The sequence below is a fragment of the Triturus cristatus genome, chromosome 3_1, assembly GCF_964204655.1.
Source record: "Triturus cristatus chromosome 3_1, aTriCri1.1, whole genome shotgun sequence".
Lineage (NCBI taxonomy): Eukaryota > Metazoa > Chordata > Amphibia > Caudata > Salamandridae > Triturus > Triturus cristatus.
Window position 1 is genome coordinate 26003080 of NC_140583.1, and position 27840 is coordinate 26030919.

Sequence of the window (27840 nt, forward strand, 5' to 3'; positions counted from 1 at the left end):
GTTACCCTTTCTGGACCACGTGCAGCATTCGCTATCGTAGAGCAGAGTGCTTGTCAGCCCTATGGTGAGGTAGCGTAGCATTCTTGGGGCACTAAGTATGTATCATTTATGTTGCAAAGGACCTCTTCTGCCCTTCCTTCTGCAGTGCCAGCACGCTTTGAAGCAAATGTATCCGGTCAACAGTTGTCAATATTCACTTTCAACTTGTGAAGCTCTTTGCCGCCAGCTTCCCTCTGATGACTGAGCTTATTCCCTGTTTTTTTTAGAAAAAGCAACTGATGCTCCTTTGGTTTGAGTTTACCTTTTTGTTTGCAGTTTTTCATCTCCTCTTCTATCTGCTTCTCTGTTTTCTCCACCAAAGGTCCATAGTCCATGAGTGCTTCCTAAATACTACCAGTTCCTATTACTGGAATGGTGCCCATCTGCAGTGGTCACTCTTCCATGCCAGGCTGGTTTGTCTCGCCTGGCTCACGGTGGTGCCCCCCTTCTGTTCCTCTCTCCTAGTCCACACTGGTGCAGACTCTACACATCAAGGCCTCACTAGAGTGGATTCTGTGCACTGTGGCTCCATTGCAGAGTCGTGGCTGTCTAAGGTGTGGGTTCTTTTTGTCGTATTTGATTGTTCTACAGAGTTTTGCTGTGGAGAGTTGGAATAGATTTCACAAGCTGGCTAAATGCTTCAATATGGGGTGGTCTGGGTCACGGATGTAGGCTCTCTATGTGGAGTAGTAGCTATGCGTGTGTGCAAGACTAGAAGATGAAATCCACGTCATTAGTTGATTATCACTTGCTTGTTTATTAGTGTAATTTTCTTTTTGTAGGAGGTTCCTTTTGCCAGAGTACTTGCCGTATGCTGGGATATTCCATGAACGAGGCCAGCCTGGACTTGCCACCCACTCCTCTGTCAACAGAGTCCTGGCAGGTATGTCCATGTCCTGTGCATGCAGAGACAGACTGCACTACAACAAGTAGTGAGCGTGGATGGCTTGTTGATTGAATGGAACACTCCTTGGGGTTTTGCTGCTGTTACTGTCTCTACCTTGAAACCTCCATAAATGTCTGGGGTAGAAGTGCTCAGCACTTTGTCTCTAGTAGACATTCCTCTTTCTTCATTGTAAAGTTACCCACTGTCTCGGCTTCTTATAGTGCATTGTGAAAGGCTTTTTAGGTCTTGCCTAGCGACGCAGCACTTGCGCTGCTCGCTATCGGCAAGATCTATTGTTGTCGACTTGGATTGGAAGGGGAACAGGAGATGTGCACGCGTAGAAAGGACAGCAGCCGTGCACGCGTATGGCGCCATCAGCAGAACTTGGAGGACAGGAGATGTGCACGCGTATGGCTCGCGGCACGTTAACACGCCTCCTTCTTGCTTGCTCCCACGCGTACAGCGGCGCTAGCATAACTTGCAGCACACCAGAAGTAAACGCGTGTTGTAATACGTCTTCTAATAAGTCCTGCTCGCTATCTTGGTGCCGCTCCTTTTACTCGCTCCCTCCCTCTTTTTATGGCACGTTGTGCTTTAATTACATTGCGCGCTCCTTCCTTTCCTCATGCCATCAGCCCCCTAAGTAGTTTTTTAAAAATTAAACACCGTGCCATTGCCACACAATGCCTACTACCACCAAACTGCTACTTGCACCCACGCGTACAGCGGCGTTAGCATAAGTCAGTGGACAGGAGATGTGCGCGCGTCTTGACCTACGTCCTGCTCGCTCGCTATCTCCCTGCCGCTCCTTTTACTCGCTCCCTCCCTCCCTCTTTTTAAGGCACGTTCTGCTTTAACTACATTGCGCGCTCCTTCCTTTACTCATACCATCAAGCCCCTGCGTAGTTTTTTTAAATTATACACCGTCCCATTTCTTCACAATAACGCCTTACTATCACCAAACTGATACTTGCTCGTTTCCTCCCTCCATGTCTCTCTACCTCCCTTTTGCTTTTATCGCATGCCGCTGTTATTTACTTTCAGTCTTACGCAATACATGTTTCCTGTGTCCATCAGGCCTTGTTTGCTTTTATTATATATTGCACTTTTCATCCTTATTTGCTCATACCCCGTAATCGCACATCGCCTACTGTTTTTATAATATTGCCGCCCCTTCTGCATTCTAATATCTCCATAAACATGCCTTTTTACACTTGTTTTATTGTTGCCCGCATCATTTTACCGGCATTACCACAAAATACCGCTTTACCATAACGCACCTTCTGCTTGCTTCCTCCCTCCTCTCTAAAGCCCATTCTACTTTCAATCCCTACCTTCTCCTTACTCTCAGTCCCTGGCACAGCCATTATCAAGCTGTCCCATGCCGCAAGTGTTAAAACAATAAAGCAAAATCACCGTTCCTTCTCATTTTTAGCTCACATTTGCGATCTACTGTCAAAGCTAGAGACTATGTTCAGCCTATGAAGATGCGCCCTTAGTAGATGATGAGTCGTCTATCAGTTGTCGGTGAATGTTCCTGGTTGGGAGTGAGACCAGAGTGCTGTCCCATAGCCTGCTCATCTTTGAGAACTTCTTACTTGGTAATAAACCATCATATACCTCAAGTGCAATAGGATAATGGCATTAACCTTGAGGTTGGGAGTGTTTTCAGTTGTATTTTAGAGCAAGCTGATAGTGCTATGGATAGCTGTGAGAATGCTCTCACACTTGTGAGAGGACGTGGCTGTTGGTGACTCACACTTCAGATCATTTATAGTAAAGAAAATCCCGTTGTTTTGTGCCCAGTTTATTACTGATGATCAAGGACTAGTTCTAGTGGGCTTCCATTCCCAAATATTCAGCTTTCTAGAAGGCCGAGGAGAGGGAATCTCCTTTTAGTAATGTTTCAGCAGTTGAGGGAGTGGGCCACCACCCAATTACTATCCATTGCAATGTGGGAAACCTTTGTTTATTTAAAAATGATAGACTGGTTTGAACAAGTGGAATGTGCATGTCTGGTTTAATACCGCTGTTATTTAGACTCAAATGCTAAAGACAGGTCCTCAGTGTATGTTCTAAGCAAGATTAATTTATCTGTTCATAATGTCCTGCACTAGGGCAGTAAGGCCTGACTTGTAAACCCCATCAAACTTAAGAGCAGGAAAGGAATCACTTTCTGGTTTATCTATTCTCTTCCATCAGCAGTGATACAACCAGAGACAGTCTTTATTCTTCAATATATCTCACAAATACCAGCAGTGATGCAACGCTGAAACAGTATGTTCGAGGCATATGAGCTGCAGATCTCACACTTCGCATTAGATCGCCATCTGGTGTTGGGCTTGGATGCTTGCACCTTGTTGTTGTCTTGGAAGAAGTCTTTGTAGTCACGAGACAGGGGACTCCTCCCTTGGACGATAGTGCGCATTGGCATCGACTCCATCCTCAGATTGTTTTTTTCTGCCATTGGGTTTGGTCGCAACTTTTGCGCACCGGTTCGAAACTTTAGTTTCAAACTTTTTGACGCGCAAAACTTTCATAAACTTTTCCGATTGACTAGACACATCGAAATTTCGACGTGCCTTTCATCGGTTCGATTCCAGTTGTCGACGCGGGCCGCTGGGCCTATCAACGCCGTAAGGCCTACGGCTCATGGAAAGGACGCCTTTCAAAAAATGCCCCCAGTGTGGAGCAAACTTTCCACACAGTGACCATCACAAGTTCTATAACCTGTGCCTCACGACGAGTCCAGCTGCCCAGCCTGCGCCTCCTTTCGATCAAAGAAGACCATTAGATATCGTCGAGCTCAACGACACGTCATGGCGCAGAGATCAGCTCAGGAACCGGTGGACATCTTCGACGAAGGCCCAGATGTCCCAGAAGAAGATTCCGAAGATCTCCAAATCATGTCAGAGGCAGAAGACTCAGACGACTTCATCACTCCTGGGCAACGAGTGAGTACTACTGCCCCTACCCCAACCCACAAACCAAAGCAGAAGGTGGATAAGCTGGCGTCTAACACCTCTAAATCTAAGAATCACGCCACGGCTCCTAAACTAAAGCCTTCAGAACCGAAAACCAAGCCTAAGGATTCCACCACGCCTCGTAAGGCCAAAGAGCATAAGACTCAGCAACCGCTCCGCTCGGAACTGAAAAAATCGGCGCTGAAAGCGGTTATCAAGGAGGAGGAACTTTTTCATCCGGATCCTGCTGATCCTAAACAGAAAAAGATCTATATCAACCCTAGTACAGGACATGTCACAGCTGTGCCATGCAAGAAGATGAAATTGGACACAGCACAAACCCCTCCAGTGCCTGTGAAGGACTGTGCCACATCACCTATGCCTCCTTCTCCTGTCCTTCCATCTAACACCCCTCCTCTCCCCAAACCTGTTACACCGCCTCAGCCTGTAACTTCTCCACCACATACACCACCTCCAGACGATGATGATGATGACCTAGGGGTGGGTGGTGACCCTAATGACCCGTTCACAGATCCAGATGACCCACCACAAGATGATTGGGATTACAATGATCCAATAGATCCCCCAGACCTCCCAAGCCCCCAACCATACCCAACAAAACCATCTCCTCCAGATGATAATATTGGGTTTGGACAACTCATCAATAGGGCTGCTGTATTTCATGGGGTGCACATGCACTCAGACACACCAGAGGAGGATTTTCTTCTAGACACATTTGAACAGTCCAAGAAAATTGTACAAATGATTAAAGGGGTCATTAGGCATGCTCCTGACACATTTAAAGATCCTGTATGGGCCAGGATACTTAATCCTAGGATCGATAAGAAATATAGACCTGCACCTGACGATCCTGCGTACATCAAATGTCAGCTCCCTCTAGATTCATTAGTAGTGCCCAATGCTAGAAAGCGAGCTAATTCACAAACCTCAGGGGACGCACCGCCCCCTGATAAAGAATCTAAATTATTAGACGCATCTGGCAAGAGGGCAGGCGGCCAATTACTAGCGCATAGCCAACACTGAAGCACTGCTGGCTAGATATGATGGGGCCCATTATGACCAGCTGGAAACCCTATTACAACATGTGCCTGACCAGTATAAAACTCAAGCAAATGACCTAATCCAAGAGGGCAAACTAATCACCAACGCATCAATTAAATGTGCCCTTGATGCAGCAGACACTGCCGCTAGGTCTATTAATACTAGTATACTGCTCAGAAGACATGCCTGGCTGCGCATTTCAGGCTCCAAGTAGGAGGTCCAAACAACCATTCTAAATCAGCCGTTCAATCAAAACCAACTTTTTGGGCCGGCTGTGGACACTGCTCTTGAAAAAATGAAAAAGATACAGAGACCGCTAAGTCCATGGGAGCATGGCAGTCTCCGCAAATGCGTGGCTCCTTTCGTCGCTCATTTTATAGAGGACCATCCAAGAACGTGAGCACAGATAGCTAATCTTCCTCTAAAAACACCACCCAAACATCCCCCAGTAGAGGATATTTTAGAGGAGGTTACAGAGGGAACAACAATTAAGGGAGAGGCCGAGGTAGCAACAACACTCGTACCTCCCCTGTTGCTAAACAGTGACTTCCCTCCACTCCCCCCAGAGCATTCCACTCCGCTCGGGGGAAGATCAACACAGTTCCTACCTGTCTGGAACTCCATCACAACAGACAGGTGGGTAAGACAAATTATCCAATATGGTTACTGCCTGGAATTTACAGCTACCCCCCCAAACATACCACCCAGACAGCGTCCAATGTCCGCAGACCATCTTACACTTTTGAAACAAGAGGTTCTCTCACTGCTTCAAAAGCACGACATAGAGCCAGTCTCCTTACCACATCAGGGAACTGGGGTTTATTCGCTGTATTTCCTAACCCCCAAAAAGGACGGGACCCTACGGCCAATTCTCTACCTCAGACCCCTCAATCAGTATATACACTGGGATCATTTTCACATGATCACTCTCCAACAGGTGCTTCCACTACTACAACAAGGAGACTTCCCTGCCACACTAGATCTCCAAGACGCCTACTTCCACATTCCCATACATCCCACTCACAGGAAGTATCTAAGGTTCGTACTGGACGGACAACACTATCAGTTCAAAGTCCTTCCATTCGGGGTCACCACTGCTCGAAGAGTGTTTACCAAGTGCCTTGCAGTAGTAGCAGCACACCTACGAAGACAACAGATCCATGTCTTCCCGTATCTGGCTAATAAAAGTCAGATCATTCAACCAGTGTATCCAACACACTCATCAAACCATCCAAACACTACACAACTTGGGGTTCACAATCAACTATACACACCTTCAGCCCTCTCATGTACATCAATATCTGGGGTCCCACAATAAATACTTCCACAGCTCTAGCGTATCCCAGCCCAGACAGGATAGCCAGTATACAAGTTCTCATCACCAAATTTCAAATCCAACACTCTCTCCCAGCCCGAGTGTTCATGCAACTCATAGGCATGATGGCATCTTGCATATTTATTGTACCTTATGCAAGACTTCAAATGCGTCCCTTACAGGAATGTCTGGCACATCAGTGGAATCAGGCTCAAGGACAACTTACAGATCTGGTGTTGGTGGACAGCCACACACATCGCTCTCTAGTGGTGGAACAGAAGAAACTTGTCCAAAGGGCGGCCATTCCTCGAGCCTGTTCCACAGATCGTACTAACATCAGACTCATCACTCACAGGGTGGGGAGCCCATCTCTTAGCTCACACAACGCAGGGAATATGGACCACTCAACAAAAAGGGCTCCACATCAGTTATCTGGAACTACTAGCAATATTCCTAGCTCTGAAATCAACTCCATGTACAAAACAAAGCCGTCCTGATCCGGAAAGACAACATGACGGCCATGTATTGCATACAAAAACAGGGAGGAACACATTCTTTACAGCTATCCCAAAATGCCCAACCTTCGCCGCCAGGTTTCCACACCCACTGTTCTAGGGCAATGCGATAGGGATGAACTGGTCAGGCAGATTTGCGTATGCTTTTCTGCCACTCCCACGGATTCCACTAGTGGGACGCAAGCTCTGATAAGTGTCTCAAAATGATCCTAGTAGCTCCCACATGGGCACGCCAACCGTGGTTCGCAACACTACTGGAACGCTCACTCGTCCCACACCAAAAACTACACCTCTCTCCATCACTACTAACGCTGAACCATGGAGAGATAAGGCACCCCGATCCAACTCAACTGAATCTCGCGATCTGGCTCCTGAAGTCCTAGAGTTCGGTTACCTTAACCTTCCACCGGACTGTATGAACCTCATTAAAGAGGCCAGACGCCCTACCACCAGAGCTTGCTATGCAGCAAAGTGGAAAAGATTAGCCATTTACTGCACTAATAATCATATCAATCCACTGGATGCGTCCATCCAAAACATCATTCGCTACTTACTACATTTGCAAAGATGTAATTTGGCATACTCATCCATACGTCTACATCTAGCAGCACTTGCTGCTTACTTACAAAACAGACAACACTTGTCACTTTTTAGGGTCCCAGCAATTAAAGCCTTTATGGAAGGCCTTAAACGAATCATACCTCCCAGATTACCACCCTCTCCAGTGTGGAATATCAACATTGTGCTTACTAGACTCATGAGACCCCCATTTGAACCTCTCCATAAATGTGAACTTCAGTTCCTCACATGGAAAGTAGCTTTCCTTATTGCAGTCACTTCGCTCAGGAGGGTAAGTGAGATCCAGGCTTTAACCATACAAGAGCCATTTTTACAAATACATCGTAACAAAGTGGTTCTCAGAACAAACCCAAAATTCCTGCCTAAAGTCATTTCTGCATTTCATCTTAATCAATCTGTGGAGCTGCCGGTGTTTTTTTAAAACCCGGACTCCGTAGCAGAGAGAGCTCTTCACACCCTAAATGTCAAAAGAGCTCTACTATATTACATTGACAGGACTAAATCCTTTCGCAAAACAAAACAATTGTTTGTATCTTTCTCTCCACCGCATACGGGTAATCCCATCTCAAAAGCTGAGATTGCAAGATGGATTGTTAAATGTATCCAAATATGCTACCAAAAAGCCAAGCACACATTAACAATTCCCCCTAGAGCGCACTCAACACGCAAACTAGGGGCTTCCATGGCATTCTTAGGGAACATTCCCCTAGAAGACATTTGTAAGGCAGCGACATGGTCTACAACACACACCTTCACTAAACACTATTGTGTTGACGTGAAAGCCAAGCAACAAGCTTCTGTAGGCCAATCTGTTCTTAAAACTACTGCAACAGATACAGGTGACCACCGCTAGGGGAGATACTGCTGTACCGTCTATGCTAAGGTTGAGATCTGCAGCTCATATGCCTCGAACGGAAAATGCTACTTACCAGTATGCATCTGTTCTTGGCGTGTAGAGTTGCATATCCTCACACGCCCACCCACCTCCCCGGGACCTGTATATGGTACAGTACTATCTTACTTAGATATACACACATGGACATCTCTTTCTTTTCTACTAACTCCATCATTTCCCATCATGGCGAAAAACAATCTGAGGATGGAGTCGATGCCCATGCGCACTATCGTCCAAGGGAGGAGTCACCTATCTCGTGACTACAAAGACTTCTTCCAAGACAACAAGAAGGTGCAAGCATCCGAGCCCAACACCAGATGGCGATCTATTGCTGTGAGGATCTGCAATTCTACATGCCAAGAACAGATGCAGTGTGGTAAGTAGCATTTTCTTTTTCCTTGATCTAGCCACGGCTTAGTAAGCTGAACCTATATCTGGGAAAAACTAGAAGGGATTGCGTTTGGTGCTTAATATATAAAGCAAAGACGGACGGAAGGCAGAACAAATCAAAACATTCACCCCAGTCAAGTGATCTAGGTTAACCCTTTCACCGCGGCGGGAATTCCGCCGCGGTGCTGGGGGGTGCGGTGGGGCAGCGCGGTGGCGCTGTGCTCATGACGGAGCCGCTCCGTCATGAGCCACGGTTGGGCTGTGCTCATGACGGAACGGTTACGTCATGACTCCGCCCATTTCCGTTGTCCCCCCGCACAGGCGGGGAAACAGCGCCGCGCAGGCGGAGGGGCCGCCAACGGGCATGTCATGACGGAACCGTTCCGTCATGAGCACACGGCAACCGTGGCTCATGACGGAACGGTTCCGTCATGAGCAGGGAAGGGGTTAAATCCATCATTCTTTTGCTCACCATGCCACCCCAGGCCATATGCAAATCAGTATTGACCCTGTGTCTCATGGGAACAGTCCAGCCTGAACTGCCAAGCCAGGTCCTTCCTGGACCGGAAACAAGCATCCTGGGATCGGGTTTCGGGGTTTCACCCCTCTTCAGCCAGGATAGCTTGACTCCAGTGGCACAGTGAGGCCAGGACCAACGTCTGGGCATACCTGTCGCACTTAGGGCGAGAAAGCAAAAGACACAGAATTGATGGACGGAAGGCAGAACAAATCAAAACATTCACCCCCAGTCAAGCGATCTGGGTTAAATCCATCATTCTTTTGCTCACCATGCCACCCCAGTTTAGACCTGGCCATATGTAAATCAGTCTTGACCCTGTGCCTCATGGGAACAGTCCAGCCCAAACTGCCAAGCCAGGTCCTTCCTGGACCGGAAACAAGCATCCTAGGACCGGTTTCGGGGTTTCACCCCTCATCAGCCAGGATGGCTTGAATTGAGTGTCATAGTGAGCACGGGACACACGTCTGGGCATACCTGGTGTACTTAGGACCAGAATATCTGAAGGAGGCATTTTTTCATATTAAATATTATAAGTAGTTAAGGATCACTTAATTAAAGCAGAGCAGTACAGCATGACAGTTCCCATTATATTGGTAGATTGGTAGGGCCTGGACACATTGCACCAGACATCAGAGGGCGCATCTCAGTAGAACAACAGAGATCGTATATACTATGGTGCTCAATCCGTTTCTTTGTGCTCATCTGACTCGGCAGCCTGCAGTAAATAACAGAGGTATGGGCCCATATATCTCCTGGACGTGAAGATTCAGGGAGGACTGCATTATACATTTCAAACAGATCACTGCAGTGTGTGACCTCCATCATCCGGGACTCACCCCTGTCCCCAGTGTCTCACCACCAGTCACTTGACCAGCAGCAAGGCAATGGATACAAACTCGTGGTGAGAATGTGGAATCCTCTGCACCCAACTAAGTAGTCCCGTTAACCCCTTCGCTGCTAGCCCCCCCCCCTCCCCCCCCTCCCCTGTGCTAAGCCTTTTTTGGCTAGTTTGGGTAGTTAGCGCTTAGGCCCCCGTAACCTTTTGACCACATAAGGTATCCACGCTAAATTTGCGTCCTTTTTTCCCAACATCATGGGGATTCTAAAGGCACCCAGGGTTTGTTGATTCCCCTGGAGGGGACCCAGAAATTAGCCAAAATACAGCTACATGTTTGTTTGTTGGGGAAAAATGGGAAAAAAGGGCTACAGTTAAAAGCGTCTGGTTTTTCCCTGCAAATGGTATCAACAAAAGGGGTTGTGGTGCTGAAATCACCATCTTCCCAGCTTTCAGGGACAAGCAGACTTTTGTCAGAAAACCAAAATAGTTTTAGGTATAGCTCATTTTGAAGTCGCCGCAGTACGATTTGGGCCATTTCCGGTTGCAGCCACTATGCCTACCCACACAAGTGAGGTACGATTTTTATCGGGAGACCTGGGGGAATGCTGGGTATGAGGAAATTTGTGATTTTTTTTCGGCGAAATTTGAGGTTTGCAGAGGATTCTGGGTAGGAGAATGTTGGGGAACCCACGCAAGCCATACCTCGCTGGACTCCCCTGGGTGTCTAGTTTCCAGAAATGTGTGGGTTTGGTAGGTTTCCCTAGATGGCCACCGAGTCCTGGGCCAAAAACTCATAGGACCACCCTTGCAGAACCAGGAAGGTTTGTGATAGGTAATTTTGATGTCTCCTCAATAGGTTTTGGGCCCTTGCCTGTCGTGGGTTCTTGACCCACCCACGTGAGTGAGGTACCATTTTTATCGGGAGACCTGGGGGAACGCTGGGTGGGAGGAAATTTGTGGATCCACGCAGATTCCAGAACTTTCCCACACAGAAATTTGAGAAAAAAGCGTTGTTTTTCAGTGAAATTTGAGATTGCAGGGGATTCTGGGTAGGAGAATGTTGGTGGACCCACGCAAGCCATACCTCGGTGGACTTCCCCGGGTGTCTAGTTTTCAGAAATGAGTGGGTGTGGTAAGTTTCTCTACATGATCGCCGAGCCCCGGGCCAAAAACTCATGGGACGCCCCTTGGAAAACCATGTTGGTTTGTGATAGGTAATTTTGATGTCGCCTCAATAGGTTTTGGTCCCTTCCCTGCCACGGGTTCTTGGCCCACCCACACAAGTGAGGTACCATTTCTATTGGGATACTTGGAGAAATGCTGGGGGGCTGGAAATTTGTTGTTACTTTCTGCAGCGTGAAAATTTGGGCACAATAATGCTAGGAAAATGTGACCGTCACATTTTGAGGTTTGCAGGACATTGTGGGTAAGATAACTTGTTGGGATGCACAAGAGAGACATCACCATGTACTCCCATGGGTGTTTAGTTTATGACAATATCTACAGTTGGTAGGTTTTTCTTAGATAAATGTACACCTTGGCAAAGAGACAGAAAAGACAAAGATTTCTGCACAACCACCTATTCCTCAAGCACACAGACATACTGGTTGGATTTGGCACAAGGGTGAGTGATGGTTCAGTATATACAATTGTATTAAACAGAGATTTCACAAAAATGAAATGCACTGTTAATAATTGAAAGGACGAGAAACTGAACCATTGACTCACAGCTAGTGAGCTGTAAAGACACAACAAGGCACCAACCTCTTTACAGGCCATTCATACACCTTTCATACGTGTGACACATACAAAACCATTCATGCCGCCAGCCGCGGGCCCAGCACATTACAACACTCACAACAGCAGACAGCGCCATTCAAGGGCCCATCACTTTCACACGTCCACATTCCTGACACAGCATCCACACCAGCTCACGGATTGCGTGGAGTGGCGTTTAGCTTGCAGTGTGTGTAGTGACCAGCAGCAAGTCACTACTCACACACCGCCAGCCAAGCACCAATCCACCCACACCGCCAGCTAAGCGCCAGTCCACCCACACCGCCAGCTAAGCGCCAGTCCACGCACACCGCATGCCAAGCACCAGTCCCGGCACACCGCCAGCAAAGCGCCAGACTAGGCACACCACCTGCCAAGCGCCAGTCCATGCACAGCACCAGCCAAGTGCCAGCCTACACACACACGGCCATTACATTTAGTATCTTTTTATACAAAAAAGAAAACACAAACAAATTGCAAATAGATACAAATCTACTAACACAAAATCTGAAACTAAATACATCTCACAAATGCCAACCTTGAAACTGAACAAAAAAAATAAAACAATAGAGACCAGGCAGTTCACTTTACCACTCATGGATGCTCCCAAAAATTATTTTGCGTGTGGTACATTCTAAAACAAGCAGGCACACACAGTGCAGGGTTAGAAGGACACTCGGGTCAGTAGATACGAGTCTCCTTCCGCGTACCTCTTCGCCAACAGACTCTACATCTCCTACTGGGAAAGTCTTTGGAATGTGTGGGAGGAATGTGATCAGGTAAGTGGCGATATTTCAATATAGCCACATCCTCCACTACTCCAACTCTAGGAACACTTGCCTGTTCCACTACAACAAGGCTGCCTATTACAGACTCCTGAAACTTAGCAAAAGCCATCTCTGACTCAGAACAAGAATCCTTGAATACAACAGAAGCATTAAAGATTGACAAGTGGAAAAGCCAACTTCTTATACCAAATGTAAGCTTTACGAGCAGTGTAAGGTTCCAACCTCTGATCTACTCTATCAACACTACCCATGGGCCTATTATAGTCTAAAATGCACGCAGGTTTGCGCGCTTCAGCAACCTCACCCCAAACAGTCACAGGTGAAGTGCTTTCATCATGGATGATAAAAAGTCCTACACCAAGTTCCCACACAATTTTCTCAGTCATTCCAAAAGTGGACAGACAACTAGGTGGGTTAATCCTGGATTCCCTACCGGTGTACACACTGAAATTAGAGACATATCCAGCCCTACTGTCACACAGCATATACAGCTTTATTCCATAGCGTGCCCTCTCACTAGGAATGTATTGCCTAAAAACCAAGCGGCCCTTGAACAACACCAAAGACTCATCCACTGCTATTTCTTTCCCTGGAGCATAGATCTCAGAAAATCGATCAACAAAGTGATCAATGACAGGACAAATCTTAAAAAGACGGTCACAATCGGGGTGATCTCGTGCCAACGCTAAACCATTATCGACAAAAGGCAGCATCCAAAGCAGAAGCAAATACCTATCATGACTCATGACTGCCGGAAATGTAGCCGTTGCCATCAAGGGACTAGTAGACCAATATGAAGACATTGATTGCTTCCTTAGCAAGCCCATCAAAAAGTTAAACCAAAGAACTTCTTCATCTCTTCCAGATTTGTGGGAGTCCACCGGGTAGCTCTAGAGTGGGGCCTAAGACTGGCACTGTTGTCCCTCAAAAACTGCTCAGCATACAAATTAGTCCGCTCAACAATCTCTTCCAAAAATACATCGTCCATAAAAAACTGACAAAAATGTATTGGGAAAATATTTTCTGTATTCACTCTACACCCTGGAACACCAGTAAACTCTGGCAATGCCGGCTGCACCATGCCAGGGGCCATCCAAAGGTCAGCACTTTCAACGGGAAGCCTTTCAGCCCCAGGCTGCAGTCCAGATGCCTCTTGCCGCACTACACCAACGGGAAGCCTTGCAGCCCCAGGCTGCAGTCCAGATGCCTCTTGCCGCACTATACCAACGGGAAGCCTTGCAGCCCCAGGCTGCAGCCCAGATGCCTCTTGCTGCACTATCGGCACATCAATGTCCTCCTGTAAAACAGACACTTTATCCGCACTAAGAGTAGCTTCATCATCCGATGATTCCATGTGGAGAGAAAACTCACTGCCTGAATCTTCCCCTCCCTCCTCTGCCTCAGATGCAGAGTCCGTCTCTGAACCATGGTCAGAGGAACACTCAAAAAGCATACCAACAACCTGCTGAGCAGTAATCCTGCGGCTAGCCATTATCCTTCCTAAGAAAGGAGACTGCACAAACAAGTCAACATCAACCAACACTGCAAAATAAGTAAAAAATAATGTGTGCCTTTATCACAAAGATCTATATACTCAAAAACTATACTATTCACTTGCAAGAGACCGCTACACTCACCAGCACCTACTCTGCAGAGAGACAGCAAAAACCAACGATTTCCCACTAGAAAGAAAAAAACACCAATTACTCACAAGACAACAAAGTACACATCGAGCACAAATGCAAAAAGTTTTTGACACTCAAAAAACAGAAGCCAAACATTCTGCTTTTATTACACCATGTGCAAAAAACACATTCATGCAGAGAAATGAAAAACATTTACATTGTACAAAAAAAAGTATCTTACCAAACACATGCAACAGCGCAAACAGCAGAACCACCAGTAACAAAACCGCAACCTGGAACAGTCTAAAGAGCAAAAGCCTTGAACTAAAACAAAAAGGGCGAAAAAGCATTACAATTGCAATTCACAAGGAATAAAACAATTAACATTATAACACGCTATGTCACTACCCAAATGGTCACTCTGCCAGATGGGCCTTCAAATAGGGCTGAGAAAAATGGGGGGTGATCTTGTCCAAGGGATCGGGTGAGGTCTGCCAGGCTGGGCAGAAAACAGCAGACCGAAATGTGCCCCCCTTGCTAAAGAATAAATCCCTGATGCCTAGTAGGGTTTTCTGCCTCCCACCTCCCACCTAGGGCAGAAAGGCAAAAAAAGGGGCAGATCTGCCCCCAGGAGGGGCAGAAAAAGCATTAACCAAACCGCGGGGGGGGGGGGGCAGAATACACACATTAAAAAACATCTGCCCCCTGAAAGTGACTCTTGCCCAAGGGGTCGCTTCCAATTTATTTTTAAATCCCTGGCTCCAGTGAGCTTTTCTGCCCCCCCCCAGGGCCAGAAACGCCAAAAAATGCAGGCGATCCGTCCCGGGGGGAGGGGAGGGGGCAGAAATGTGTTAATAAATAAGGCCCATAAGGAAGCGACCTTTGCCCAAGGGGTCTCTTCCATTTAAAATGTAAAACACTCCCTGGTGTCTAGTGGGCTTTTCTGTCCCCCCTTTCCCTGGAGCCAGAAACGCCAAAATAAATTGGGCGATCTGTCCCCGGGGGTGAGGGGGGGCAGACAAGTCTTTAAAATGATTATCCCCCTTAAGGAGAGACCCTTGCTACCCTTACAGCCCGCGATTGCTTTCACTTTTACACACCACTCGCGTCCACTTCTTGCTCGCGCTTCTTGCTTAACTTTATGCGAGAGGCGCGCACTTGTGTTTAACTTTTATTTTTTTTAACCTAGCTTTTGGCACTGCTGTCCGCATTCAAGCTCATTCGGCATTGTTTTCAGCTTGAGTATTCATGTTTTATATCGGTTTAATATATGCATTGGGACGTGTGTATTAGAATACGCTATCATTTACATTGCAGTGAGGACTCATACGGTGTGTGCTGTTTTGGTGCACCGGTGAGTTACATGTTTTTGTGACCATATAGCACCTTCCTGTATGTGCATTGTGGCGCATAACGCATTGATATTTCCCGAACACTTTCTGACCCCTTCCAGCTGCTCCTTGCGCAGTATTGCAGTACCCTGGTGATTTACATATGCTCGTTACCGTACCGTACATGTGTGTAAAGCATGCTTGGTGTACTTTACACCTACACCGAGACGCAGGCACTGTATTGTGCATGGAGTCATGCGTTGGGGATTCAGTCCTTCTTGGCCAACCATAGAGGGTACTTGTATAATGCACACAATCCCACATTAAATGAGTAATGAAGGCTTTTGGAGTGTGTAATATCCCATGTATGGTATTTAAACTGTTTCTCATGGTCCCAAATGTTTTTAATGTCCTAATGTTTAAACTATATATGCATTTGCGTTTATGCAGCCCATGACCTCACGTTCATTCGTACTTTACACCTGCTTTCCTAATAAAACAAACCATTGTGCAATGAATGTATTGTGTAAATTACACATGCATTAGGGCTTATGCGGCGCAAACTTCCAAGCTTTTTCAACTGGAAGACTTGTCTTACTCTGGCTCAAGTGGGATGTAATTAAAGAACAATTATTCATGAACGTTCCTCGTGAATCAGCTATGAACATTCAGGAGTAAATCTCTCGTAACATAGGAGTAATCCACAAATAGTCATAGAAAACAATTTATGAATAAGAGCAAAACTGTGGAGTATTTTATTAATGTTACTGTCTGCTTTTCCTCCTAAAATAGTTTTCACATACTTTGCACGTTCTAGCACTTTTACACCAGATCCATATTGGTGCAAGGGAGTTGTGCTAAGTGTCAAAGATTATAAACTGAATACCTGTGATTGCTCAAAATGTTACTTTTGTGTGAGGGTAAATCTAAACAGCACTGGACGTGTCCTTGCCCTCGCAGAGCTGCCCACCTTTACAAACACACCCTCATTTTACATCAGTGCTATGTAAGCTCGCGTTGAACACATTTCACACACGTAGAATGTGTAGGTTGTGTGCCTGCGAATGACTATGAGCGACGTGTGCTTCACGCAGGACAGACTTCCAGGTGGACTGGTGAATAGAAGGGTTTACCCCAACACATTCTGAAAGTGTCTGAGCTTCGAGAAGCTAAGGAATGCCATCACACCCACACACCTCCCAGCCACTATGCTGCCCTCTTACAGCCGATCACCCACCAGAACCAATTAATTTCTCCGAGTGAAACGAAGCAAATAATACATCTCATGATGTGATGAACATAAATAGGAAATATCCGCCAAATACAGACTGCAGGAGCATGAACACACCTTCGTGCTGTCTGCTATCAAAACAATCGCCCCAAAATGGAGGGACAGACATAAGTGGCATGAAAGTTTTCAGAAAACACCCATTTTCTTGCCTGAGATTCCAAAAAGTTTGTGAACGACGCACATAGTTGCAGCGCTGTTTCTTTTTAAGGATGCCCCACTCTGCACTGTTTTTCACCGTATTAAGTATTCATGAGGGGGGCGCTCTTTTCCCCCCTGTATCATTCTATGTTGAGCACATTTTGGCAGCAGCAAAACTCGGTGCTTAGAACGCGTTTTGATTTATGCTCCTTTCTTAGAAATAAAGCCAGATAGCGCTTCACCTACAAATCTGCAATCTAGTGCTGAAAAGTCCTTTGGGGAGAATAGCAAAGGTCGCATACAGCAGCGCCCGCGCCAGTGCATCTGACAGCCCGGGTTCTGCGGTAGGACGGTGGGGGAGCGCTGGTCCGGGTTCTCCCTTCTAGAGCCCGCTGAGCAGGGCCCGCACCCCCACCGGGTCACTCCCGGGCGTCGGCCGCCCCCGCCCTCTGTTGCCACAGCAGGCAGGGTTCGCTCTCGTCACTCCCCCCTACGCCCAGTACGTGGCAGTGAGCGCGGTGGCCTCGATCCGGGGTGAACGTGGCGGCGGCTTCCTCTCTCTTGCTGCCGAGCAAAGGCCGAGAAAAGCAAACGAGCGGCGATTCCGAGGCTTCATGATCCGGGTGAAGCGGGGCGCGGGATGGCTGTTTAGTAAGGGACGGATCAAATACATTGTCACTAATCGGGATTTGAGCAACATTCTGCCTCAGTACCAGGATAGTGGTGCATAAGAGGTCAGCAGAAAGGTGCGTAGTCTGAAATAATGGTGCAGAAGAGGTCTGCAGAGAGGTGCAATGTGTGTGAGATAGTGGGGCATAAGAGGTCAGCAGAGAGGTGCATTGTGTGTGAGATAGTGGGGCACAAGAGGTCAGCAGAGAGGTGCATTGTGCGTGTGATAGTGGTGCAGAAGAGGTCAGCAGAGAGGTGCATAGTCTGAGATAGCAGTGCATGAGAGGTCAGCTAAGAAGTGCATTGTGCATGAGATAGTGGTGCAGAAGAGGTCATCAGAGGTGCATTGTGCGTGAGATAGTGGTGCAGAAGAGGTCAGCAGAGAGGTGCATAGTCTGAGATAGCAGTGCATGAGAGGTCAGCTAAGATGTGCATTGTGCATGAGATAGTGGTGCAGAAGAGGTGAGCAGAGAAGTACATAGTCTGAGATGGTGCATAAGAGGTCAGCAGAGAGGTGCATAGTCTGTGAGATAGCAGTGCATGAGAGGTCAGCAGAGAGGTGCATTGTGCGTGAGATGGTAGTGCATAAGAGGTCAGCAGAGACCTGCATAGTCTGTGAGATTGTGGGGTATAAGAGGTCAGCAGAGAGGGGCATTGTGTGTGAGATACTGGTGCCTAAGAGGTCAGCAGAGAGGTGCATTGTGAGTGAGATAGTGGTGTACACGTGGTCAACAGAGACGTGCATAGTCTGTGAGATAGCAGTGCTTGAGAGGTCAGCAGAGAGGTGCATTGTGTGTGAGATGGTGGTGCATAAGAGGTCAGCAGAGACGTGCATAGTCTGAGATAGTGGTGCAGAAAATGCCAGCAGAGAGGTGCATTTTGTGTGAGATATTGGTGCATGAGAGGTCAGCATAGAGGTGCATTGTGCGTGAGATAGCGGTGCAGAAGAGGTCAGCAAAGAGGTGCATAGTCTGCGAGATAGTGGTGCACAAGAGGTCAGCAGAGAGGTGCATAATCTGCGAGAAAGTGGTACATAAGAGGTAGCAAAGAGGTACATTGTGCGTGAGATGGTGGTGTATAAGAGGTCAGCAGAGAGGTGCATAGTCTGTGAGATGGTGCATAAGAGGTCAGCAGAGAGGTGCAATGTCTGTGTGATGGTGCATGAGAGGTCAGCATAGAGGTGCATTGTGAATGAGAGAGAGGTGCATATGTAAATTGATACTTGTATAGCGCACTACTCACCCGCAAGGGTCTCAAGGAGCTTGTACGAATACCGCTGTGGAACCCATCCTGGCTTTCCCTGTGAGGCGTCCACTCCTGGGCACCCCCAAGGTGGAGGCCAGGCGTCCTTAGCGTTGTGGGGGCCGTTGTGGAGATTAAGCAAGCTATTGCCCAGAGTTGCAGAGTGGGACTCCATGATTGGAATGGCACCGAGGCGAGAATTGTCAGGTCCATGGAATTTTTGAGCCCAAGACCCGCCGAGGCGGGGAATTGAACCCTTGTCCCGGGCTAGACCTCTGCATCAGGGTCTGCCGCTCTAATCATTGAGCCACACTTCTCCACGCATAAGAGACCAGCATTGAGGTGCATTGTGCGAAAGATAGTGGTGCATAAGAGGCCAGCATAGAGGTGCATAGTTTGAGATAGTGGTGCATGAGAGGTCAGCATAGAGGTGCATTTGTGCGTGAGATAGCGACGCATGATAGGTCAGCATAGAGGGGCATTATGCGTGAGATAGCGACGCATGAGGGGTCAGCATAGAGGTGCATTGTGCGTGAGATAGCGACGCATGAGAGGTCAGCATAGAGGGGCATTGTGCGTGAGATAGCGACGCATGAGGTTAGCATAGAGGTGCATTGTGCGTGAGATAGTTGTGCATGAGAGGTCAGCATAGAGGGGCATTGTGCATGAGATTGCGACGCATGAGAGTTCAGCATAGAGGTGCATTGTGTGTGAGATAGCGACGCATGAGAGGTCAGCATAGAGGTGCATTGTGTGTGAGATAGCGACGCATGAGAGGTCAGCATAGAGGTGCATTGTGTGTGAGATAGCGACACGAGAGGTCAGCATAGAGGTGCATTGTGCGTGAGATAGCGACGCATGAGAGGTCAGCATAGAGATGCATTGTGCGTGAGATAGTGCATGAGAGGTCAGCATAGAGGTGCATTGTGCGTGAGATAGCGGCGCATGAGAGGTCAGCATAGAGGTGCATTGTGCGTGGGATAGCGACGCATGAGGTCAGCATAGAGGTGCATTGTGCGTGAGATAGCGACGCATGAGAGGTCAGCATAGAGGGGCATTGTGTGTGAGATAGCGACGCATGAGAGGTCAGCATAGAGGTTCATTGTGCGTGAGATAGCGACGCATGAGAGGTCAGCATAGAGGGGCATTGTGCGTGAGATAGCGACGCATGAGAGGTCAGCATAGAGGGGCATTGTGCGTGAGATAGCGACGCATGAGAGGTCAGCATAGAGGTACATTGTGCGTGAGATAGCAACGCATGAGAGGTCAGCATAGAGGTGCATTGTGCGTGAGATAGCAGTGCATGAGAGGTCAGCATAGAGGTGCATTGTGTGTGAGATAGCAGTGCATGAGATGTCAGCATAGAGGTGCATTGTGCGTGAGATAGCGACGCATGAGAGGTCAGCATAGTATTGCATTGTGCGTGAGATAGCGACGCATGAGAGGTCAGCATAGAGGTGCATTGTGCATGAGAGGTCAGCATAGAGGTGCCTTGTGTGTGAGATAGCAGTGCATGAGAGGTCAGCATAGAGGTGCATTGTGCGTGAGATAGCGACGCATGAGAGGTCAGCATAGAGGGGCATTGTGCGTGAGATAGCGACACATGAGAGGTCAGCATAGAGGTGCATTGTGTGTGAGATAGCGACGCATGAGAGGTCAGCATAGAGGTGCATTGTGTGTGAGATAGCGACGCATTAGAGCTCAGCATAGAGGTGCATTGTGTGTGAGATAGCGACGCATGAGAGCTCAGCATAGAGGGGCATTGTGTGTGAGATAGCGACGCATGAGAGGTCAGCATAGAGGTGCATTGTGCGTGAGATAGCGACGCATGAGAGGTCAGCATAGAGGTGCATTGTGCGTGAGAGCAGTGCATGAGAGGTCAGCATAGAGGTGTATTGTGTGTGAGATAGCAATGCATAAGAGGTCAGCATAGAAGTGCATTGTGCGTGAGATAGCAACGCATGAGAGGTCAGTATAGAGGTGCATTGTGCGTGAGATAGCGACGCATGAGAGGTCAGCATAGAGGTGCATTGTGTGTGAGATAGCGACGCATGAGAGGTCAGCATAGAGGTGCATTGTGCGTGAGATAGCAGTGCATGAGAGGTCAGCATAGAGGTGAATTGTGCATGAGATAGCAGTGCATGAGAGGTCAGCATAGAGGTGCATTGTGTGAGAGATAGCAGTGCATGAGAGGTCAGCATAGAGGTGCGTTGTGTGTGAGATAGCGACGTTTGATAGGTCAGCATAGAGGTGCATTGTGTGTGAGATAGTGACGCATGAGAGGTCAGCATAGAGGTGCATTGTGTGTGAGATAGCAGTGCATGAGAGGTCAGCATAGAGGTGCGTTGTGTGTGAGATAGCGACGCATGAGAGGTCAGCATAGAGGTGCATTGTGTGTGAGATAGTGACGCATGAGAGGTCAGCATAGAGGTGCATTGTGTGTGAGATAGCAGTGCATGAGAGGTCAGCATAGAGGTGCATTGTGCGTGAGATAGCGACACATGAGAGGGCAACATAGAGGTGCATTGTGTGTGAGATAGCGACGCATGAGGTCAGCATAGAGGTGCATTGTGCGTGAGATAGCGACGCATGAGATGTCAGCATAGAGGTGCATTGTGTGTGAGATAGCGCCGCATGAGAGGTCAGCATAGAGGGGCATTGTGTGTGAGATAGCGACGCATGAGAGGTCAGCATAGAGGTGCATTGTGTGTGAGATAGCGATGCATGAGAGGTCAGCATAGAGGTGCATTGTGTGTGAGAGCAGTGCATGAGAGGTCAGCATAGAGGTGCATTGTGCGTGAGATAGCAGTGCATGAGAGGTCAACATAGAGGTGCATTGTGTGTGAGATAGCAGTGCATGAGAGGTCAGCATAGAGGTGCATTGTGCGTGAGATAGCGACGCATGAGAGGGCCACATAGAGGTGCATTGTGTGTGAGATGGCGACGCATGAGGGGTCAGCATAGAGGTGCATTGTGCGTGAGATAGCGACGCATGAGAGGTCAGCATAGAGGTGCATTGTGTGTGAGATAGCGACGCATGAGAGGTCAGCATAGAGGGGCATTGTGTGTGAGATAGCGATGCATGAGAGGTCAGCATAGAGGTGCATTGTGTGTGAGATAGCGACGCATGAGAGGTCAGCATAGAGGTGCATTGTGTGTGAGATAGCGACGCATGAGAGGTCAGCATAGAGGGGCATTGTGTGTGAGATAGCGACGCATGAGAGGTCAGCATAGAGGGGCATTGTGTGTGAGATAGCGACGCATGTGAGGTCAGCATAGAGGTGCATTGTGCGTGAGATAGCGGCGCATGAGAGGTCAGCATAGAGGTGCATTGTGCGTGGGATAGCGACGCATGAGGTCAGCATAGAGGTGCATTGTGCGTGAGATAGCGACGCATGAGAGGTCAGCATAGAGGGGCATTGTGTGTGAGATAGCGACGCATGAGAGGTCAGCATAGAGGTTCATTGTGCGTGAGATAGCGACGCATGAGAGGTCAGCATAGAGGGGCATTGTGCGTGAGATAGCGACGCATGAGAGGTCAGCATAGAGGGGCATTGTGCGTGAGATAGCGACGCATGAGAGGTCAGCATAGAGGTACATTGTGCGTGAGATAGCAACGCATGAGAGGTCAGCATAGAGGTGCATTGTGCGTGAGATAGCAGTGCATGAGAGGTCAGCATAGAGGTGCATTGTGTGTGAGATAGCAGTGCATGAGATGTCAGCATAGAGGTGCATTGTGCGTGAGATAGCGACGCATGAGAGGTCAGCATAGTATTGCATTGTGCGTGAGATAGCGACGCATGAGAGGTGTTGGACAGGCCACACAGAGGGCTTGCTCCCTCCCCGCACGACAGGGCCCGAGCTCCGGCCCACCAGGCATACCCCCGTGACAAGCCCCTGTACTCCGTCTCCCGACGGACCTTCTGCCCTCGGACCCCTACTCATCACGGGGTCCAGCACCACCGGCTTCCCCGGCCGGGTCAAGCCGCCATCTTGGGCCCTGCACCACGCGGCCGCGTGGCCTCTCATCGACCCTAACCCCGGGCCTGGCCGGCCCCGACATCCCGGCACCACCATCCACCCAGGAGGTGAGCGGACCACTTGGCAGGTCAATGGGAGAACGAAGTGTCAAGAGCTCTTCCCCCGCCAGGTGCCGATCGCCTCCAGCTCCCCCAGGCGCTGGCTCCACCCCCTGCTGGGTGTCTGGACACCTTCATCCCGGACCCTCCGACCTCCAAGTGCGAGGGTCCGGACATCAAAGGGCACCAGCCCTATAACTGAGGCAGCTCCGGAGCAGGAAGGCAGTTGTATCCTGGAGTCGAGAGACACCGAGTGAACTCAACCCTGACGGTCTACTGGCGCTGCCGTAGCCCGCTCTTGTGAACCATCGTCCTGCCTGCTGGCGCTGCCGCGGCCTTCTGCAACCTTCTTCTTCCTGGGACCTGCTGGCGCCGCCGCGGCCCGTTGTAATGACCATCCTCACCGGGACCTGCTGGCGCTGCCGCGGACCGTCATCTTCCTGGGGCCTGCTGGCGCTGCCGCGGCCCGTTGTAACGACCATCCTCACCGGGACCTGCTGGCGCTGCCGCGGACCGTACATCTTCCGGGGACCTGCTGCCGCGGCCCGTTGTATCGACCATCCTTACCGGGACCTGCTGGCGCTGCCGCGGACCGTACCACCTAACCACCAAGCTCGAGGATTGTGAGCTCATCATCATCTCATCCGAACTGCCTGATTGGTAAATAGACTGACCCGCTACCCCCTTCCCTACCTTACGAGACTCTAATCGAGGGGACCCCTGCGTCCAGACCTCCTTGTACCATTCTACCGTATCTTAAATAAGTGCCTATAAAGAACACTGAACCTTATCCGTGTGTGATATCTGTCTGTGGGGGGGAAGTTACTTGTCTGTACGATCGCTGGAGACGGCTCTCCCCGGAGACCTCTCCCCCTGACCCCGGCCGGCCCTCCCGGTCCGTCTACCTTTTCTAACATTGGTGGCCAGCGGCGCGATCCGAATCAACGCGTAATCGTACAGAAAGTAGCTCACCCCACGACATAAGCACGATGTCGACCAAAGATAGCAGCTCCACCGAGAAATTCCAAATGGAGAAGTTAGAAGAATACAACCACCGCGAACTGAGACAATTTTGCATAGAACTTGGCATTGCTACCACCGGCCTGAGTACCAAGGATGACCTAAAGCGCGCTCTGGAGTCATGGACAGAAACGGGGGTCACAGGACCCTCCGACCAAACCAGCATCACACCAGAGGGGAACGCCACGGCTCCCGAGGAGCGGGGAACGGGCCTCCCGCAAGAGGAGATCCGAGAAAGAGACAGAGTCAGATTACACGAGTTGGAGATGGCACGACTCAAGATGGATGGGGAACTCAAGTTAGCTGAACAGAAACTCAACCTCGAGCATATGCGGCTTCGAGAGGAACGAGAAGAAAAGCAGAGACAGAGAGAGCTGGAAGAGAAAAAAATAACGCTCGAGCACGAGCGCCGGCTAGCGGAAATAGAACTGCGCAAACAGAATAAGGAACTGGGGGTGCCTGAGCGACCACACACCCCGGGGCCAAGTGAGAAAAAAGTTCACATCCCCAAGGATGTTGTCCGCGAATATGTCCGAGAAGACGACATACAACAGTGGTTTAAAGCCTATGAGATCGCAATGACCTCCCACCGGATCGACCGGAGTGATTGGGGAGCCGGACTTTGGGGGAGATTTATCAACGAGGGTCGCGATGCCCTGCTGCAGCTCCCCGATCACCAAATGTCGTCCTACGACCACATGAAGGCTGCCCTCCTCACCCGCTACGGCCTCACGCCCGAGATGTACCGCCAGAGGTTCAGAGATTGCACCAGGATCCCAGGTACAACTTGGGTAGAATACGTGAACTATTTCAGCCGGGCATTCGAAGGTTGGATCAAGGGAAGTCAGGTCACCACTTACGAACAACTCTTCAACCTTATGGTATGGGAGCACCTGTCAAACAACTGTTTCGTCGAGCTCAGGCAGCACCTACTCGACAGTAAGCTGACCGACCCCCGGCAGCTCGCCGCCGAAGCTGACCGGTGGGAAAGCACCCGAGTGGGCCGGAGAGGGCCCCACGACCAGAACAGAGGCAACCAAGGCCAGCACCGTCCTCGGGGAGGAGGAGGGGGCCAGGGGCGAGGGAGAGACGCCTTACCAGCAACACCCGTGGCCAGCACCCCGCCTCCGGCCGGCCGGGGCAACCCCCCGTTGCGGCCTGGGTACCGAGCCAACGTCACATGCCACCGGTGCCAGCGACTAGGCCACTACGCCAATGACCCGAACTGCCCGCTAAATCAAACACCCAAGCCCCGCCAGGTAGCGGCCGTTGCCCTAGGGGAAGAGCAATCATCGGAGGGACCCGAAGAGTACGAGCCGGCCCAGCAAGGGTGGGAACCGGCCGCCATGGTCCTGGCATGCCTAGGGGGAAGAGACATGGTTCCGCGGGCTCCCCTACCCGCCAACACCAGAAAATACGGTCAGTGGGTGACCATTAATGGACAGAAAGCCGAGGCCTTGCGAGACACCGGCGCCAGCGTGACGGCCGTCCGCTGTCATCTGGTGAAGCCCGAGCAGATCCTGCCGAACATTCTCTGCCCCGTCCGCTCGGCAGATAACTCTGAGAGTATGTGTAAGATGGCCTGCGTCCCGTTTGAATGGGGAGGGGCTCCGGCCTACTGAAAGTGACGGTCCGGGACGATGCCCCCGTGGACTGCCTCCTGGGGAATGACCTCGAGAGTTCCCCGTGGGCCACCGTCGAGAAAAGAGAGCACCTGGGGATGCTGGGCCTCCCGGACTGGGCCTGCATAACCACCCGATCCATGGCCGCCCGTGCCACCCCCCGATCAGAAGAAACCGAATGGCCAGCACCTCCGCCCCCGGTTGCCCCCGTCGAGGACAACGGCGAGTCCGACCTCCCGGACCCGACTATCGAAGCAGACGCACAACACCAGGACCTCCCGGATCTGGCTCAGTGGCGTCAAGAGGGGGGGCCCACCCAGGAACAGTTCCGCCAGGAACAAAAGACCTGTCCCTCCCTCGAGGGACTCCGCCAACAAGCCGATACCCAAAACGCAGGGGACACCACCGGAACCCACTGGGTCTACTGGGACAACGACCTGCTCTACAGCGAGTAAAGAATCGCCGAGCTGGGGGCCGGTCGAGTTCTGGTGGTACCGCTCCGCTTCCGAGACTTTCTGCTCAACCTGGCCCACGATGTCCCCCTGGCTGGACACCTGGGCCAAGACAAAACATACAGTCGCCTGGTGACCCACTTTTTCTGGCCAAAAATGAGGAATGACGTCCTGAACCACTGCCGATCTTGCCCCACGTGCCAAGCCAGCGGGAAGAGTGGTCGGAAGCTGAAGGCCCCTCTGCAACCCTTCCCTGTGGTCACCACCCCGTTCGAGAGGGTGGGGATAGACATTGTGGGGCCTCTGGACCCCCGCACGGCACAAGGACACAGGTTCATCTTGGTACTCGTGGACCATGCCACCCGCTACCCCGAGGCGGTGCCCCTACGGACAGTGACAGCTCCGGTGGTTGGCCGGGCCCTGATGGGGATCTTCTCCAGGGTAGGTTTCCCCCGAGAAGTCGTCAGCGACCGAGGTACGAATTTCATATCTAAATACATGAAGTCCCTCTGGCAACAATGCGGGGTCACCTACAGATTCACGACCCCCTATCACCCCCAAGGGAACGGACTAGTGGAGCGTTTTAACCGCACTCTCAAGGGGATGATTGGGGGATTGGAAGAGCCTCTCCGTCGCCAGTGGGATGTGCTGCTCCCGTGCCTCCTCTTCGCCTACCGAGAAGTCCCCCAGAAGTCCCTCGGCTTTAGCCCTTTCGAACTCTTGTACGGGCACCCTGTGCGAGGGCCCCTCAGCCTAGTCAAGGAAGGTTGGGAGATGGCCCCCTTAACGACCCCTCCCGACGTCTTCAAATACATCCTGGCCCTACGAAACCAGACCCGGCGCTTCAGGGAGATGGCCAAGGCGAACCTCGAGGCCAGTCAGGAGGACATGAAGAGGTGGTATGATCACAATGCCTCCTCCGTTGAATTCGAGCCTGGGCAGCAAGTATGGGTGATGTCCCCCACCGAACCATGTGCCCTGCAAGACAAGTGGACGGGGCCCTTCAAAGTGGTCGAGCGTAAAAGCCCCGTCACTTACCTCATCGACATGGGGTCCACCCGGAACCCCCTGCGGGTCCTCCACACCAACCGGCTCAAACCACACTTTGTGCGCTCCGAACTAAGCCTCCTGATGGCGACAGACAGTGGTACAGAAGAAGACTCCGAGCCCCTCCCGGATCTCTTAAAGACTCAGGAGAAGGACGGTTCCGTGGATGGGGTCCGGCTCTCTGACGCCCTCACTTCGGAGCAACGCCAGGACTGCCGGGACCTCCTGCTGCAGTTCGCTGCCCTGTTCTCCCTCACCCCCGGGGTCACCCCTTGGTGTTTGCACGACGTAGACACCGGGGACAGTCCCCCTGTCCGGCACCGGGCCTACCGCGTACCAGATCGGGTACGGGCCTGCATACAGGAGGAAGTGGCCAAGATGCTCACGATCGGGGTCATCGAGCCCTCGGACAGTCCCTGGGCCAGTCCGGTTGTATTAGTTCCCAAGGCCGCTGCCCCCGGCACCGCCCCTGAACTGAGATTCTGCGTCGACTACCGGGGCTTGAACGCTGTCACCCGGACCGACGCTCATCCCATCCCCCGAGCAGACGAGCTGATCGACCGGCTGGGGGCCGCCCGCTACCTTAGTATCTTCGACCTAACGGCGGGCTACTGGCAGATCGGCCTCACACCCAGGGCTCAGGAACGGTCAGCCTTCTCCACCCCCGATGGCCACTATCAATTTAAGGTCATGCCCTTTGGCATGAAGAATGCCCCCGCCACATTCCAACGCCTTGTGAACCAGGTCTTGGCAGGGCT

At 50.4% G+C, this 27840-nt stretch overlaps 1 protein-coding gene across 2 annotated transcripts in view; it reads left to right on the forward strand.

Annotated features, from left to right (window-relative positions):
* AMBRA1 (autophagy and beclin 1 regulator 1) overlaps positions 1-27840 on the forward strand; it is a 764496-nt gene that overhangs the window by 423502 nt on the left and 313154 nt on the right. For both annotated transcript variants that reach the window (XM_085646678.1, XM_085646680.1), the window contains one exon: positions 822-922. In XM_085646678.1, the coding sequence (XP_085502804.1) occupies positions 822-922 (101 nt within the window). The remainder of the gene's footprint in view (positions 1-821; positions 923-27840) is intronic.